Here is an 18,785-nt window from a genome sequence, read left to right as displayed (position 1 = left end):
GCAGCTCCACATCTAGTTAGAATAAACTCAAATGCAATGAGCATTTATCTCATTTGTTATTTGCTGGTGCATTTCATTTCCCAGCCAATTCACACTCATAATCAGATGGCAATTAGCGAGGCATGATTCAGTGGGTGCAGACGCTCTCTTGCGCTCCCTCTGTGTTCTCATCCAAACACTGCTTCTTTCATGACACCTGCACGCTCAGTACAACAACACAGTCTGGAGATGTCATTATTTTATTCCAAATAAAATCTTATTTAGTTCATTTGAAACAGCATTTCTAATTCCATCAGCACTCTTTGCAAAATGTAATAAAACTTCATTTTTTTCCTCCATTACTTTAAAAAAAAAAAAAAAGGTTTTCCCTCAAGGCTTTTTTTTTTTTTTTTTTTTTTTACAGCTCTGTGGTTTGAGATGATAATGATATATCAACACATGGGCCAGCCTCCTCAAACAACTTTGGTTTTGGTATATGAACAAAAAAACTCACTATGAACATTTAAGAATCTTTAATTCACACTAGTAATAAAATTGCATTACATTTCATAAAATAAATGTTCCAGTTTATATATACAGAGAAAACCGACTGTACATACCCTCCAAGGAAACGTTCCCGAAAGGGGAAAATAATAAACAAACCCAAAACAAACGTCACAAAAACATACAAGCAATACAGTGCTCAGCTAAGCAGGCACAACTGTACATCAAAACTTGTAACTGCTCAGTGTTGGGGTGGGAAGGGGAGGGGCAAAAAGTAGTACATTTACAATAGAGTCCTTATGGACTGATAAAGGGCTATTTAAAAAGTATTGCAGGCAAGCAGACAGACGCTCCTCTTTCCAAGTGCAGCCGAACATCCATGGCATCATGTGTAAGTACGGCGGGCCGAGGGTCCTGGTCGCTGCCACTAGGCCCGGCTATTGAACCTGCGTCTCAAAGCTGCCGTTCAGCTGGCCCTCCTCATAGTCCATCTGACACAGAATCATGTTGTTCTTAAGGAAAAACTTGTCCCCCACACAAAACCTGCCAGCCAAGAAAACACAAAGGCAAAGCATTAATATAAAGGAGGACAACGTGGGGAGACAAAGGAGATTAGTAGAGGACAATATGACAAGAGTTATTTGTGTTGACAGGCTGATAATGATAGCATTGCTCTCGGAGAAGAATGTGGTTGATTGAGATCAGCTGTTAAAGGCGATGGCCATTGCTGCTCTCTGGGCTTTGATTGTACCCGTTTGGCGACGTCGCTTGTTTGCAAATGCCATTGTTCCTTGTGTGTGATTCAAAGGCCCCTATGATGGTCACTGAAGGTGTGGCTTCAAATACAAGTAGATTAAAACATTTTTTTTAAACTTTCATTTCAAATCATGCGACTGACATCCAATGAAAGCAGTCCCTCCCAGGCTGGAAAACAAGAAAAGCACCACACCGGTTTCCAAGGAAACCCTGCCACAGGGCGAGCTTTCCATACACCAGTTTGGGTGCCAACTTGTACGAATTTTTATCTCTAGATTTCAAGTCAATTGAAGAAAAACAACGCACACCCAAGTAGGCCTTGATTTTTATTTAGCTAGGCAAGCCAGTTAAGAACAAACTCTTATTTACAATGACGGCCTACCGGGAAACAGTGGGTTAACTGCCTTGTTCAGGGCATCCTTTTAAATGGTGGTGCTTATGGACTGTACGACACACAGCTTCATAGACAGAATGAGTGAAGATAAGAGCAGCCGTACTGATGGCAGGGCTGCTTATCAGGCTGGGCCACAGTAATGTGTTGGGCAGGCTGAGGGCTGGCAGAGGGGCAATGGCTGTGGTATCAGTGAGCCAGAAAAGCCTGGCCCCATGAGTGGCTGCAGCCAGAATTCCCATACCCCAGCCAGATGCTCACCACGGTTACTGACTCATCCCCGTGGAAGGTTAATGTGCTTGTGCTGTATGGATGGAGAGGGTCACAATGCCTCATGTTTAGCAGAGTATTCGCTGTGCTCCACGGTTATGGGATTGTTGCATTGTGAGGAGAGTATGTATGGATGTAATAGTGTAGAGCTCAGAAGTGAGGAGAGGTCGGGACCTAGGACAGAGTGAGCAAGGCTTTTGCCCATGTGGGTCACTAAGGTGTCTAGTTAACATTCCTGGACTGAATAGCATACAGTATTAATAGAAAATAAACAATTTTGTCTGTTTAATTCCACTACCCTGTAGTGTGGTACCAAAACTAGTGAGGCATGTTCCTGTAGAGTGGCCTCTTGGAAGTCTATTGCTGTGGCTTAAAGTGAACCTTTCAACTAAAACATTGTGAGTGTTGAGTGTGATCAGCCTTGGCACTGGTCTGGCAGCTGTACCACTTTTGATACATGAGCAAATTTTGTTCCCCTCGAGTTTATAATCCCAGTTGTTTCTAGTCACAAAACAAAACTAATAGCAGGATCAACATAGAACATAATTAACAGTGTTGCTAATGAAATGCAACACGTGTACTTTCAAAATGGGAAGACAAAAAAAAAAAAAATCTAGATTTCCACAGTCAGAGTTAGGTTTCTGACCCTAAAACAGATCTGTTGCACCTCAAGAGGCAGGTTTTTTGTTAAATGGCTAACTAGTTTGAGGTAATGGCCATTTCAGAACAGCATTACATATTTGAAAAATCTCATGACACAGTTGTGAGCTCTCGCTCTCCTTACCTCTGGTTACAAAGCTGACAGGCAAAACAGTCCAAATGGTAAACATTATCTCTGGCTCTCATCACCATTTCAAAGGCTGGGATCAGTTTACTGCAGGCAGCGCAGTTCCCTGTTGTACCAAAGAGCCTGGAAGAGAGAGAGAGAGAGAGAGAATACAGACAAAGATTAACGTACCTTCCTTAGCCTTCATGCAACAGAGGAGCGAACAAAAAGTAAAAGCCAAGAAAAAAAAAGAATGAACGGTGAAAAACAGACAAATCCGAAAACATCTCATGTAATACACAAATCTATCTTGGCACACACTTGATATTTTTTGTTAATGAGGGCTACAAACCTAGATGTTAATTCTTTGCTAATGATCTAATTAAAATGGTCACATGGTTCTAATCCCCTTCTTCAAAGCCTTTCTCCTAGCACATAGCAAAAGCAATGAAAACAGGTCTGAGGCAACCAATTGAACTGTTGAAAGTTCTTATTTTAAAACCAAAGTACCTAATGAGACTTGCTCCAACCAAAGCCAGCTGGATTTTACACAAGAGGCTAAATTCTATAATGTAGTCAAACATTCAAAAGATTCCTGTTGCAAGGATACTGCCTTGATCCCCCCCTGTTTCATTCAGAGACTGCCTGGGAGAATGGCGGAGAGACCTTGGAGAGGGAACTAGATGTTCGGCAGTACACTGAACAGACGCACAACTCACATTTCACTGCTGTTTGTTTAAGCTTATTAGATAGGAGGCAAACGATGAAGGTCACAAGCAGAGCAAGAGGCACTGGTGTAGATCTTTCTCCTCAAAGCAAAGCAAAGCAAAGGCAACTCTACTCCGAAGCCTGCAGCCCCTAGTCACATTTTCCAAGCGCCTGCCCTTATGTTTAATTTAAAGATTTTTGAATCAGATAGACTTGTACATTCTGCATGCAGGAAAAGGGGACAGCGCCACAGCTTTGTGAGAGGGGATCAGGCAGGCGACAGCAGATTGCCACTCTGACAGTATGTTAAACACTTTCCCAAAGTTGTGGGCTCAGAGTCAGACGGAGAGAATAGTCAAGTTGGTATTCCCTCTCCATATTAGTCTCTGTCGGTTGCTCTCCCCTTGTCACAGAAAACATATCCCTCCAGCAGACCCAGGGTCTAATTAGAGCACACTGCCCCAGAGGAGAGGACTGCTGCTGGTGCCTTAGACTAGGAGAAAGAGAGCGAGACAGAGCTGTTTGGTTCTAATAGATACGAAGTGTTGAACAAAGTCATTGTTAGAACTGGTTACTGTTCCAGTAAAGTGTGTTGATATAGACCTCTGGAACGCTGAGCTTTCCATGCCACCCGGACGAGGTGCTGCTGCTCAAACCCACTTGGTAAAATGATTGTTGTCAGGCTTTTAGATTTATTAAAGATATAGTGATTTTTCCTCTTAAAAAAATTAAAAGATGAGAAGGACTCAGTCTTCTGTATTGATTCTGTTATTATCAGCATCTGTCTGTTTAGGGGCGGCAGGGTAGCCTAGTGGTTAGAGCGTTGGACTAGTAACCGGAAGGTTGCAAGTTCAAATCCCCGAGCTGACAAGGTACAAATCTGTCGTTCTGCCCCTCAACAGGCAGTTAACCCACTGTTCCTAGGCCGTCATTGAAAATAAGAATTTGTTCTTAACTGACTTGCCTAGTTAAATAAAGGTCAAATTTAAAAAAAATCTGCATCAGTTCTAGCTCAAACTAAACCAGGCTATTATCATCTCTGTGGTCTGACTCAGACCTAGTCTGTCCTTCTGTGTGTGCTGACCTGCTACTTGACTGGCCCTGTGAATATGGATGCAGTATTGTATGCTTCCCAGGGGACATGTCAGTGATGTAAAGCCATCATGTAGGTTATGTTTCAGTGTTATGGCAGTGTGGGCCCTGGGCTCTGTGATTGATATAGAAAGGAGAGCTACTGTATTAATGCACGTAAGGCATGTTTTGACCTTCCTCAACAGTTGTATCTTTGAAGGTGTAAAGCGTCCTATATAGATCTCAATGTTAACAGAAATTTTAGATAGATAGCTAGATAAAGTCAGAAGTTTACATACATTTAGGTTGGAGTCATTAAAACTTGTTTTTAAACCACTCCACAAATGTCTTGTTAACAAACTATAGTTTTGGCAAGTCAGTTAGGACACTTTGTGCGTGACAAATACTTTTTCCAACAATTGTTTAGACAGATTATTTCACTATCACAATTCCAGTGGGTCAGACGTTTACATACACTAAGTTGACTGTGCCTTTAAACAGCTTGTAAAATCCAGACAATTATGTCATGGCTTTAGAAGCTTCTGATAGGCTAATTGAAATCATTTCAGTCAATTGGAGGTGTACCTGTGGATGTATTTCAAGCTAGGCACCTTGAAACTCAGTTCTTCTTTGCTTGATTTCAAAAGAAATCAGCCAAGACATCAGAAAAAAATGTAGACCTCCACAAATCTGATTCATCCTTGGCAATTTCCAAACGTCTGAAGGTATCACATTCATCTGTACAAACAATAGTACACGAGTATCAAAACCATGGGACCACGCAGCAGTCATACTGCTCAGGAAGGAGACGTGTTCTGTCTCCTAGAGATGAACTTGCTCTGGTTCTTAAAGTGCAAATCAATCCCAGAACAACAGTAAAGGACCTTGTGAAGATGCTGGGGGAAACAGGTACAAAAGTATCTATATCCACAGTATAACTCGTCCTATATCAACATAACCTGAAAGGCCGCTCAGCAGGAAAGAAGCCACTGCTCCAAAACCACCATAAAAAAGCCAGACTACCGTTTGCAACTGCACATGGGGACAAAGATCGTACTTTTTGGAGAAATGTCCTCTGGTCTGATGAAACAAAAATGAAACTGTTTGGCCATAATGACCATTGTTATGTTTGGAGGAAAAAGGGGGAGGCTTGCAAGCCGAAGAACACCATCCCAACCGTGAAGCACAGGGGTGGCAGCATCATGTTGTGGTGGAGCTTTGCTGCAGGAGGGACTGGTGCACTTCACAAAATAGATGGCATCATGAGGGAGGAAAATTGTGGATATATTGAAGCAACATCTCAAGACATCAGTCAAGAAGTTAAAGCTTGGTCGCAAATGGGTCCCCAAGCATACTTCCAAAGTTGTGGCAAAATGGCTTAAGGACAACAAAGTCAAGGTATTGGAGTGGCCATCACAAAGCCCTGACCTCAATCCCATAGAAAATATGTGGGCAGAACTGAAAAAGCATGTGCGAGCAAGGAGGCCAACAAACCTGACTCAGTTACACCAGCTTTGTCAGGAGGAATGGGCCAGAATTCACCCAACTTATTGTGGGAAGCTTGTGGAAGGCTACCGGAAACGTTTGACCCAAGTTAAACAATTTAAAGGTAATACACTCAATTAGTATTTGGTAGCATGTAAACCTCTGACCCACAGGGAATGTGTTGAAAGAAATAAAAGCTGAAATAAAATCACTATTATTCTGACATTTCACATTCTTAAAATAAAGTGATCCTAACTGACCCAATACTGGGAATTTGTACTAGGACTAAATGTCAGGAATTGTGAATTTGTTTGTTTAAATGCATTTGGCTAAGGTGTGTGTACATATATATATACACACACACACACACACACACACACAGTGGGGCAAAAAAGTATTTAGTCAGCCACCAATTGTACAAGTTCTCCCACTTAAAAAGATGAGGCCTGTAATTTAATTTAACTATGACAGATTAAATGAGAAGAAAAAAAAAATCCAGAAAATCACATTGTAGGATTTGTAATTTATTTATTTGCAAATTATGGTGGAAAATAAGTATTTGGTCACCTACAAACGAGCAAGATTTCTGGCTCTCACAGACCTGTAACTTCTTCTTTAAGAGGTTCCTATGTCCTCCACTCGTTACCTGTATTAATGGCACCTGTTTGAACTTATCAGTATAAAAGACACCTGTCCACAACCTCAAACAGTCACACTACAAACTCCACTATGGCCAAGACCAAAGAGTTGTCAAAGGACACCAGAAACAAAATTGTAGACCTGCACCAGGCTGGGAAGACTGAATCTGCAATGGGTAAGCAGCTTGGTTTGAGGAAATCAACTGTGGGAGCAATTATTAGGAAATGGGAGACATACAAGACCACTGATAATCTCCCTCGATCTGAAGCTCCACGCAAGATCTCACCCCGTGGGGTCAAAATGATCACAAGAACGGTGAGCAAAAATTCCAGAACCACACGGGGGGACCTAGTGAATGACCTGCAGAGAGCTGGGACCAAAGTAACAAAGCCTACCATCAGTAACACACTATGCCGCCAGGGACTCAAATCGCAGTGCCAGACGTGTCCCCCTGCTTAAGCCAGTACATGTCCAGGCCCATCTGAAGTTTGCTAGAGAGCATTTGGATGATCCAGCAGATTGGGAGAATGTCATATGGTCAGATGAAACCAAAATATAACTTTTTGGTAAAAACTGAACTTGTTGTGTTTGGAGGACAAAGAATGCCGAGTTGCAACCAAAGAACACCATACCTACTGTGAAGCATGGGGGTGGAAACATCATGCTTTGGGGCTGTTTTTCTGCAAAGGGACCAGGACGACTGATCCGTGTAAGGGAAAGAATGAATGGGGCCATGTAATGTGAGTTTGAGTGAAACCTCCTTCCATCAGCAAGGGCATTGAAGATGAAACGTGGCTGGGTCTTTCAGCATGACAATGATCCCAAACACCCTGCCCGGGCAACAAAGGAGTGGCTTCGTAAGAAGCATTTCAAGGTCCTGGAGTGGCCTAGCCAGTCTCCAGATCTCAACCCCATAGAAAATCTTTGGAGGGAGTTGAAAGTCCATGTTGCCCAGCAACAGCCCCAAAACATCACTGCTCTAGAGGAGATCTGCATGGAGGAATGGGCCAAAATACCATCAGTGTGTGAAAACCTTACAGAAAACGTTTGACCTCTGTCATTGCCAAAGGGTATATAACAAATTATTGAGATACACTTTTGTGATTGACCAAATACTTATTTTCCACCATAATTTGCAAATAAATTCATTAAAAATCCTACAATGTGATTTTCTGGATTTGTTTTCTCATTTTGTCTGTCATAGTTGAAGAGTACAGGCCTCTCATCTTTTTAAGTGGGAGGACTTGCACAATTGGTGGCTGACTAAATATTTTGCCTCACTGCACATATATATACATATACACACACACACACACACACACACACACATATATATATACACACACAGCTCAAAAAAATAAAGGGAACACTAAAATAACACATCCTAGATCTGAATGAATGAAATATTCTTATTAAATACTTTCTTTACATAGTTGAATGTGCTGACAACAAAATCACACAAAAATGATCAATGGAAATCAAATTGATTAACCTATGGAGGTCTGGATTTGGAGTCACACAAAATTAAAGTGGAAAACCACACTACAGGCTGATCCAACTTTGATGTAATGTCCTTAAAACAAGTCAAAATGAGGCTCAGTAGTGTGTGTGGCCTCCACGTGCCTGTATGACCTCCCTCCAACGCCTGGGCATGCTCCTGATGAGGTGGCGGATGGTCTCCTGAGGGATCTCCTCCCAGACCTGGACCTAAAGCATCCGCCAACTCCTGGACACTCTGTGGTGCAATGTGGCGTTGGTGGATGGAGCGAGACATGATGTCCCAGATGTGCTCAATTGGATTCAGGTCTGGGGAACGGGCGGGCCAGTCCATAGCATCAATTCCTTCCTCTTGCAGGAACTGCTGACACACTCCAGCCACATGAGGTCTAGCATTGTCTTGCATTAGGAGGAACCCAGGGCCAACCGCACCAGCATATGGTCTCACAAGGGGTCTGAGGATCTCATCTCGGTACCTAATGACAGTCAGGCTACCTCTGGCAAGCACATGGAGGGCTGTGCGGCCCCCCAAAGAAATGCCCCCCCACACCATGACTGACCCACCGCCAAACCGGTCATGCTGGAGGATGTTGCAGGCAGCAGAACGTTCTCCACGGCGTCTCCAGACTCTGTCACGTCTGTCACATGTGCTCAGTGTGAACCTGCTTTCATCTGAAGAGCACAAGGCGCCAGTGGCGAATTTGCCAATCTTGGTGTTCTCCGGCAAATGCCAAACGTCCTGCACGGTGTTGGGCTGTAAGCACAACCCCCACCTGTGGACGTCGGGCCCTCATACCACCCTCATGGAGTCGGTTTCTGACCGTTTGAGCAGACACATGCACATTTGTGGCCTGCTGGAGGTCATTTTGAAGGGCTCTAGCAGTGCTCCTCCTGCTCCTCCTTGCACAAAGGCGGAAGTAGCGGTCCTGCTGCTGGGTTGTTGCCCTCCTACTGCCTCCTCCACGTCTCCTGATGTACCGGCCTGTCTCCTGGTAGCGCCTCCATGCTCTGGACACTACACACCTTCTTGCCACAGCTCGCATTGATGTGCCATCCTGGATGAGCTGCACTACCTGAGCCACTTGTGTGGGTTGTAGACTCAGTCTCATGCTACCACTAGAGTGAAAGTACCGCCAGCATTCAAAATTGACCAAAACATCAGCCAGGAAGCATAGGATCTGAGAAGTGGTCTGTGGTCATCACCTGCAGAACCACTCCTTTATTGGGGGTGTCTTGCTAATTGCCTATAATTTCCACCTGTTGTCTATTCCATATGCACAACAGCATGTGAAATTTATTGTCAATAAGTGTTGCTTCCGAAGTGGATAGTGTGATTTACTTGGAGTTACATTGTGTTGTTTAAGTGTTCCCATACATACCATACATACCATACATACATACCATACCTACATACCAAACCATACATAACTGTATTTTTTCAACAACAAGTGGGACACAATCATGAAGTGGAACGACATTTATTGGATATTTCAAACTTTAACAAATCAAAAACTGAAAAATAATATATTCACTGCTCAAAAAAAAGAAATGTCCCTTTTTCAGTACCCTGTCTTTCAAAGATAATTCGTAAAATCCAAATAACTTCAAAGATCTTCACCCTGAAAGTGAACACCGTTTCCCCATGCTTGTTCAATGAACCATAAACAATTAATGAACATGCACCTGTGGAATGGTTGTTAAGACATTAACAGCTTACAGACGGTAGGCAATTAAGGTCAGTTATGAAAACTTAGGACACTAAAGAGGCCTTTCTACTGACTCTGAAAAACCCCAAAATAAAGATGCCCAGGCTCCCTGCTCACCTGTGTGAACTTGCCTTAGACATGCTGCAAGGAGGCATGAGGACTGCAGCTGTGGCCAGAGCAAACAAATTGCAATGTTCGTAGTTTAAGGCGCATAAGACAGCGCTACATGGAGACAGGACGGACGGCTGATCGTCCTCGCAGTGGCAGACCACGTGTAACACCTGCACAGGATCGGTACAACCGGACATCACACCTGGCAGGTACAGGATGGCAACACCAGGAACGCACAAACCCTCCATCAGTGCTCAGACTGTCCGCAATAGGCTGAGAGAGACTGGACTGAGGCCTGTTGTAAGGCAGGTCCTCACCAGACATCACTTGCAGCAACGTCACCTATGGGCACAAACCCACCGTCGCTGAACCAGGCAGGACTGGCAAAAAGTGCTCTTCACTGACGAATCGCGGTTTTGTCTCACCAGGGATAATGGTCGGATTTGCGTTCATCGCCAAAGGAATGAGCGTTACACCGAGGCCTGTACTCTGGAGCGGGATCGATTTGGAGTCCGTTATGGTCTGGGGCGGGGTGTCACAGCATCATCGGACTGAGCTTGTTGTCATTGCAGGCAATCTCAATGCTGTGCGTTACAGGGAAGACATCTTCCTCCCTCATCTGGTACCATTCCTGCAGGCTCATCCTGACATGACCCTCCAGCATGACAATGCCACCAGCCATACTGCTCGTTTTGTGTGTGATTTCCTGCAAGACAGGAATGTCAGTGTTCTGCCATGGCCAGCGAAAAGCACATGTTAAGTTTAACACATGTTAACACATGTTAAGTTTGCTGAAAATAAACACAGTTGACAGTGAGAGGACGTTTCTTTTTATATAGGACGTTTTGTAGTTTATATATTTTTTTCTCAAAGTCTCTCCGGTGGGTGGCAGAGAAGTTTGACATACATGAATACATCCACAGTAACTGTCATCAAAACATCTTATTAATATCTACTTCCATTGCAGCGCCGTTGGTACTGCATAACTTACAATGTCCATTAGCTTGAAAAAAAAGTGCTTTTAAAATTTCAATTAAAAGCGCTCTACTTTGATAAGTAGATGACTGATACAGTCTGTTCCCCCTAAAATATTTGTCAGTTAGAAGATAAAACAATGTCAGGCTTGGGGTTTGGCCGATCAAAAGCATGACTGGCTTGTCAACCTTCTTTGGCGAGGTCGCCAGATCCTGAGTCCCAGACAAAAATGAAACACCTAATTAATCTATTGTTCTCCGTGATAATGAAAGTGTGGTAAAACTGCTATTAAACCAACCCAGTCTTTTACAACGGAGGGAATAGAATGTCAAGTGAATTCAGAAACTTCTGATCTGAGGTTTTAGAAGAAGACGCTGCTGGCAGGCCAGGCAGGGGAGAGCGAGGGGAAGGGGGGCGTGCACAAGATGTTACCGGTGCTCCTGAAGGACGAACACAGACGGAGCTCCTATCATAATTAATGTGCGCATGGCAGGGCTCCAAACCCAGGGAAATAAATAGTGTTTGATCCACCCTGGCTGCATGTCCCTAATGAACTGCAGCTCCATACAGGAGGATTCCACTTCATTAATGGAGGTGAGGGGAAGCGTTCCTCTCCGTGCAGGACGGGGGCTCTGTGAGGGGATTACAAGGCGTATGGAGCCTGCGTCACCTACTTTAAAACTATGAGCTAAAAACGGTCTCTTCCCTTGCTGCTGAGAAAGGGAACATTTTTAATTTGTTCCATAATAGAATTCATCTCAAACATCTCCAGCCATTAAGTTGCAGGCATTTGTCTCAGGCTGAAGAGCAGATGAGTGGGCTGGATTTCATTAGGCCATCGGGGTCCAGGCAGAAACACAGAAAGCCCATCTTTCCCTTGCTTCCTCCCTCTCATTCTAGCCCCCTCTGCCCCTCATTTTCTTCCCTCTCTCACCTGGTCTTGCTTTGAGTTTGCTTTCTGCAGAGCTGCCTGTCAGGCCAGTTAGCCCCTTCTGGCCTGTGCCATAGGAACACATTTTCATCAGGGAGCTGATGTCCACGATAAGGCCTTCATAATGGGAGAAGAAATCAATCAGATAGAGGGAGGGAGAAGCCGGCCCTTTTAAGGGATCATATTTAACCATATCAAAAGTGCCACTCTTGGCTTAATAATTTTTGCCTTCTCTTGTCATTTGCGCTGTTTATTATGACCTCATCTGCACCATCTGCCCCTTCCGGGGGCAGCAGCAGTTTAGTGAACCTCTCTCACTGCATCTTAACAGCATTAACTCTTGGTGGGAGCTGATGGATGGTAATGGCTCCTCTCAACGCCCGGTCCCTAAGCCCCTCTCGGTTGGGACCTGCTGGTAGGGCAGGGTGGGAGAGGGAGGGGAAAGACAGGGGCAGCAAGGTCTCTAGGCTGGCCCCCAGGGGATGGTCTCGGGGATAAATGGTAGGATCTCATTCGGAAGCCCCAGGGAATGTGACTTAACGCCCAGGAAATGATCATGTTTAATTTAGCAAGCAGATGGCAGAGTACAGGGGGAAAACATTGAGCCGCAGATGGAGGTTGAAGCTAGCCTGCCTGGAGTCTTCCCAGAACAACATGACCCATCTCTACTGTTACTGAAACCAGGTCTGTACCGCGAGGGGAGAGTGCTGTGTTCATGTAAACAAGCAACAAAATTGAAACAGAAAAAAAAGAGCTAAAACATGGAACTGGAAACTTTCCGCTCTGCCTTCCCAAGGCTTCAGATCAGAGCCTGGGGAGAGTCAGCACATGAGCATAATGGGATTCAGGCTTAATTGACACACATCTAGTCAGCATCGATATCCTATAATGAGGAACAAACAGGCGCTTGATCTACTAAAACAGCCTGGGAGGAAATGTCTTCTAAAAGCTTGAGGAAAAAAACAAACACTGGTTCACATACAAATGGACCCAAATTAGACAGTTCTAGTGAGAGGCAGGTTCATAGACATTCATGGTGGCGCTACACTAGCGGTAGTGAGAGCACTTTTTAATGACACAGCCCTAGGTGGGGCGCGGCCTTTCTGTTCTGTGAGGGGCGACTGACTGTGGCTTCTCTTACCTCAGGTAGTCCCTGCGACAGAGGATGAGGTTGGCTTTCGTGTAGAGGGTGGAGCCCACCTCCCCCAGGCGACAGTCGCAGCAGGCACATTTCAGACAGTCCTCGTGCCAGTATTTGTCCAGGGCCTTGAGCAGGTAGCGGTCTTTAATCTTGCGATTGCAGCCAGCGCACCCCTTCTGTTTCCCTTTGGGCTGGACGGAGAGCATCGGCACACCTGTAGCGATAAGGAGACAAACGCCGCGGCGTGATTCACTGCCCAGGAACACCAGTGACTTTTCATGTTCTCTTTTTGATAAGGCTGCTGCTGCGGTGTCTGGAGGCAGCAGAGCCTCACGAGAAAGTGCACTGCCTCTCTGCTTCATATGCATTAACATGAACACTCTTCCGTTCAGATAGGCACACGTCACATTGGACTACATTCACTCCACTTGCTGCTCCCATGGAAACAGATGTTATATTACACCAGGTAAACCATATACAATGCAACAGGAACATACTACGCAGGCAGGCCTAGCTGTACTCGTAACAGAGTCATATTGCTTACCGTGGTATTTACAGCATGCTGTATATTATGTTAGTCACCTACCATTTCATCAGCGCTCATTGCTCTGAACTGTCCACAGCTGTAAAAGCTTCTCATGGGCTTTGTTTGGTATAGATTAACATTAACCTTTTAAAACGCCTCTGACCACATGAACGCTGCTCGCAGACCCCAGTGAGATATGTTATGGCCTAAGTGCCTCTCAGCGCGCACTCACACAGACACACACCAGGCTCACTGCATTACAGCCTTTCCTTCTTTAACACTTATCTGTACTCATGTGTCAGCAACGAGCGAGCCTGAGTAACTAAACCCGCAAATTGCCCCGCTGTCACGCAGGTCCCCTTAAAGTGCGCCTTTTAGCCTCCTAAAGGACAAATAAAGTCCATTTAATAACTGCACTAAACACTAATAGTCTATGTGTGGTTGACATTTGTGTTTGGACTAAAAGCCCCCCTCAGGCCACTACTGGTACAGAGGCAGTGGCAGGCGGCACCCCTCCATAGCACTAACAGGTCTGCCACAGCTGAAAGCACAGGACAACAGCTCTTAAGACTCTCTCACATACTGAGCTATTGATCTGTCTAATAGAACACACGACGGCCACCGCTCGCCTCTCTGCTTTCAAAACACATTTCTCTCAAAAACCGGACGCAGCCTGCGTCACAGGGAGGAAGGACGGTCATCGCTTTGTATGTGGGTGCCAATAAAACGGCAAATGCCCGATGGTTTAAAGACATGGTATGCTGGGAGGCTTTCTTTGAATTTGATAGCTTTTAGATAACCAGTACATTTTCTAGATGTTTTGTCTTTATCCTCGGAGGTGTGATCTGTTGTTGAGGTGTTGTGTTCTAGTAAAGACAGTTGTATTGACCTACAGTATATTTGTCTGAGAGAGATGGCAGTTACAGGAGAGTAGTGCTCTAATGCGTGTGTTGATGTCCTCTGTAGTTGTGTTTGGATGTCAGTGGTGTTGTGCAGCCACCCTGTAGTTTCACTGGAACCATAGTCGTTATTTCCATGATAAACAGAGCCTCTGCTGGTAGCTAGGCAGTGTATCACCCAATGCCCCTGATTCTCCTCTCTGAGCATGTCGTCTTTTCCCTGCACAAAAACCTCAGCACTTTGTCAAAGTACTTTGTTCGTCTGAATACCAAAGCACATGTTCCGGTCTCTCTTCCTCTCGGTCACACACACCACTTATTGGATCCAGATTTGTTCAGCAATTTCTGACCATCAGTAATACTGTGAATGTAATATAATTAGCATCTCTCCTTTTAAAATAAGGGAAAGGGTGAGCTTGTTAGTTAAATTGATGGCTTTGGTTTGTATGTGAATAAGAGCTCTGGTGGTATTCAGCCTTCGCCCCATTTCTTTATCACAAGTGGAAAGAGGAGGCTAATTGGTCCAGCGCTGGTGATGGGAACCATCAATTAGTGTTCTGCCTACCCTCCAGCTCCCTCACCTCCTCCCTCCCCAAAACGGGCCCCTAGAAGCTGGCGCATTAGGATCACAAAGCCTGCTATAAATACCAATGTTGAGTGTAAATGAAGCTAAAAAGCTTCAAATTGAAGCCACACTAGCTAAGGGTGGTCTGTTCTACCTGCATCTCATGGCTTGTTAGAGGAGCTCTCTGCACTTATGCCAACAGTGCTCGCCTGTCAGCCTTCCACAGAACTAAAAACAGTCTTAATGAGGAGAGAGAGTGCGGTGTGTGCGCGCGTGCTCGTGTGGTTTGTGCATGCGCATAGCAAAACAAAATGGGGTTTCCTCAATTCCCTCAGGGATCACACAAAAATCTTTAATTTGCCTTTTATGACTGCTAATTAGTTATTCTACCCAAAATCTTTGCTTTAAATAAGATAACTAATTATACACAAAGGTCGTTCCCCACCTCCAGAGAACAACTCATAATTGGTTTCGACCACCGCCCCCCCACATACCATCTACCCACCCTGTTACATAACATGTGTGCTTTACATCAACTCTGCAAGGGAGGGGGTTTAACCCCTTCTGTGGAAGGGCTGTACAGCACGTCCCTGTTCCAGCCTCTTTGGAGCTCTCCCTATGTTGAGAGGCATCCTAAACATCAATGTGGCAATGTTCTATTCCCTAACCCAGACTTGAAACTGCAGTGAGTCTGACACTCCTCCCCACCACCATGTACACAGTGCTCCCTCTATGGGCCTGAGAGTGCTGCCTGAACAGAGGAAAAGCCTCAGATACCTTAGGAAGCCAGGATGCTTACTGCACAGATCCTGCTGTCTCAGGGAAGAAACACGTGCTTGATGTCATCTACCAAAACAGCCTGTGGAAAATTGCCTCAAACTCCAGTAGTAACTACACTGCATGTAGCATTTCCTAAACAAAGAGTAGTGACAGAATAAATGAATGTATAAAACAAATGTCATGTCAATTTCCTTAATACCAGGAGAATCGTTTTTTGCACCACACTTAGTACCATGTGAAATCCCTGAGTGGAACAGCGCCTTCCCAACCTGCGCCTCTCAGAGAACAAAAAGTTACATTAGAAAAGGAAACGGCCGCAGCCGAAGAGGCAGCCTCCACTTAATCCAATCCATTTAACAGATACAAGTGCCACTGACCTTCCTGTGTCGTTTGGTGTCCCAAAAAACACCTTGCTAGACCATGACTCATATTTCAACAGGGAATGCATTTGTCTTTTAAAGAGGGAGCTCTCGCCTTGCCAAATATTTTCCCTGATAAATAAATAAATTTGCCATTAATACTTGGTGTAAGGGCTGACAGTCTTTTTCCACCCTCTTCTTTTTTAAAAGACCTTATCTGTTAACAATATGTACAGTTATGTTTTTTTCCTCTTCGTTGAAACGGTCAGACCATGTACTTTCCATTATAGAGATAGCATCCGATTTCTATGTAAGCCCATTTCAAGATCAGTTTTTACCACTATCTAAAAATAAAATCTATGTGGTAACCCTTTTGATGTACTTAACGTTTTAAAAGGAAAATAAGCTGTTCGGTGCACTCAAGGAAACGTTTTAAAGCATTGAAATGCAATTATCACATCTGCATGGTACATCCTCAGATTAGACAAGGAGTGATGGAGAGAGAGAAATAGGGGAGGATTTGCCCTCCAATCCCCTTTTCTCCTTCTCCTATCATACATCTGCTTGCATGCTAATCTGTTAAATAAGCACATCTGAATAGAAATGTGCTGCGTACCTTACAGAACATCACTACCTGGTGGGTGGAGTCACTCTGGAATTAAATACATTTCATCAATTAGGTGGAGGGACACCTTGATGTGACGCAGGCTCCCTAGGTTCCTGCGGAGGGAAGGGGGTAGAATAGCATCACTCAGGGAGCGTCTTGTCTCTGGGGGAGGCTGGGCTGAGTGGACCTCATCTCTGGGGCCCATATAATTACTGCTCCCAGCTCACTGCAGTAAATAAGAGACTGGTAACCACAATGACAGACGCTGAGAGATGCCTCGAGAAATTACATGCTACATTACTAACAACTGCATTCAAGTGAAACAACGGTGTTCATCATCTCATCTGTGACTCACTGACTCCTCCAGAAGACAGACGGACATATTAATTCAGGCACTATGAATCTATACACGGATTCCTGTTTAAGCATTGCTCAATAAGGATATGATAGGCTTTAGAAACCATCTAACAGATCAACTCCATAATGGGAAAATTAACCATGCTCTCTTGGACAGCATTTCAATTCAGTCATTATAATCTAGTGTTTATTATTAGGCGTTTCTTTCTACTATGTTGAGTGGGCACAATGAAATCCTAGATTCTGGGTTGGTAAAAGCGATGTTCAGTCCTGTTGGTGTAGCCTAACCATTTGAGCTGCTTAACCAGTGGTGGCATTGTTCAAGTAGAATTTCCAGTGAATATTGCAGTGGCTTGGAAGAGGCTGAAGCTGTAAACCCAGGGTTTTGTGTTCCCTCTCACTTTAAACGCTGTGGCCATGGCAATCCAGAATAGAATGTTGTCCCAGACAGGGCCGAGGCAGCCGCCATGGAGGTTAATGGGGATCTCAGGCAGATGTCCTGCCATTGTCTGCATGAATCAGCCCCTTTCAATCAGCTCACATCATTACTGTAATTAAGCCTGTAGACACCAATTCTCCTCTATTGCCAAGACAAAACACAAGACATCTGGTCATAATATCAGCTGGAATATAGGCCAGCTGAAAGGAGACAAATGAGTGCATTCAAAATGATAAGCATAATCAAGACTTTGTAGGATTCATATTTCCCTCCGCAGTTGGAGCATATCGCTCCAAGACAGGATAAACACATGCAGTAGTCGTTCACAGGCCAATACAGTCAATGACACATGGGTTTATATTCAGCATGTTTTAGACTAATCCTGTGGGTTCTGTCTGGGTGTGATCTCTTACAGTGTACTACAGTACAGCCACATTTCCAGACGGTTGTGCTATGAATGCTTGGGTCTGTGAGAAGTGCTTGCTGGGCTTGCATGCTCTGATTATGACATAATTAACAGCCCCGGTAAGTGGGGTAGAGCAGGGCCTGGTGCCGATGAGGGGATTGTTCATTAACGAGATGCACACTGGCAAACTTTGCAGTGGCTAATAAGCCCCGGTGAAACTGAGCCTAGCCGTCCCTTGCATTGACCCTGGCCCTGCCCGGGATAAGGGAGAGTTTTGTCTTCTGAAATAATTGCTCTTTTCACGTTACAAGTGTCCTGACCCCCGTGGTCAGCAGCCACTTTCCCCACCATAATTACTCCTGATCCGCTCCAAATGAGGCGACCGCATTAGGGCTGCAATAACACTGGCCCGGCTTCAAGCGCGGTGTGGGGAGTCTCAGTAGAGCGGCCTGGAACAGGGCTGCCTTTTCTCCAGGCCGCCGGTCATTTCCATCACGTCAGAGGTGCATTTCTTACACTTGAAGTCAGCATGGGCCCTTTTCTGTGGAGGCAGGGATGCTTACAGCACGATTTGTTAGCTCCTGGTGGCCCCAACTCACTGTGGTTTGGCTGCAGAAACAATCCCAATTAACAGAACTTCATTAGGTAGTTTTTTTCCACACTTTCACCCCCTATTATTTTAAATGTATTCACATGGGGTTAATTAAAAAAGAAATGTATCAGAGAGATATGGAACAGCTTTCTAATTATATTCATTACTGCTTATTTTGAGACGAGAAACCGGCAGGGTTTCCGAGTTATTACAGAAGCCAACTTGTTCCAACACTTGGTTGTTCACGAGCATGGTGAGATTACAGCTTTGGAAGGTGAGCTGTCGACAGCCCTCACACAAAAGAGAGCGAGAATAAAATAGAGAA

General features: G+C 44.7%; 1 protein-coding gene across 1 annotated transcript in view; it reads right to left on the bottom strand.

Annotated features, from left to right (window-relative positions):
- Positions 1 to 497: 497 nt before the first annotated feature.
- The window catches only part of LOC135557769 (rhombotin-1), a 28,184-nt gene continuing 9,896 nt past the window's right edge, over positions 498 to 18,785 (bottom strand). Inside the window, exons 2-4 of the mRNA XM_064991366.1 lie at positions 12,931 to 13,144; positions 2,685 to 2,810; positions 498 to 1,026 (exon numbers count right to left, since the gene is read on the bottom strand). Of these exons, the coding sequence (XP_064847438.1) occupies positions 921 to 1,026; positions 2,685 to 2,810; positions 12,931 to 13,144 (446 nt within the window). The 3' untranslated portion in view covers positions 498 to 920. The remainder of the gene's footprint in view (positions 1,027 to 2,684; positions 2,811 to 12,930; positions 13,145 to 18,785) is intronic.

This window comes from Oncorhynchus masou, chromosome 2 (assembly GCF_036934945.1).
Source record: "Oncorhynchus masou masou isolate Uvic2021 chromosome 2, UVic_Omas_1.1, whole genome shotgun sequence".
Classification (NCBI taxonomy): Eukaryota; Metazoa; Chordata; class Actinopteri; order Salmoniformes; family Salmonidae; genus Oncorhynchus; species Oncorhynchus masou.
The sequence above is the reverse complement of the archived record's forward strand: the minus strand, read 5'-3'. Positions and strand labels throughout refer to the sequence as shown.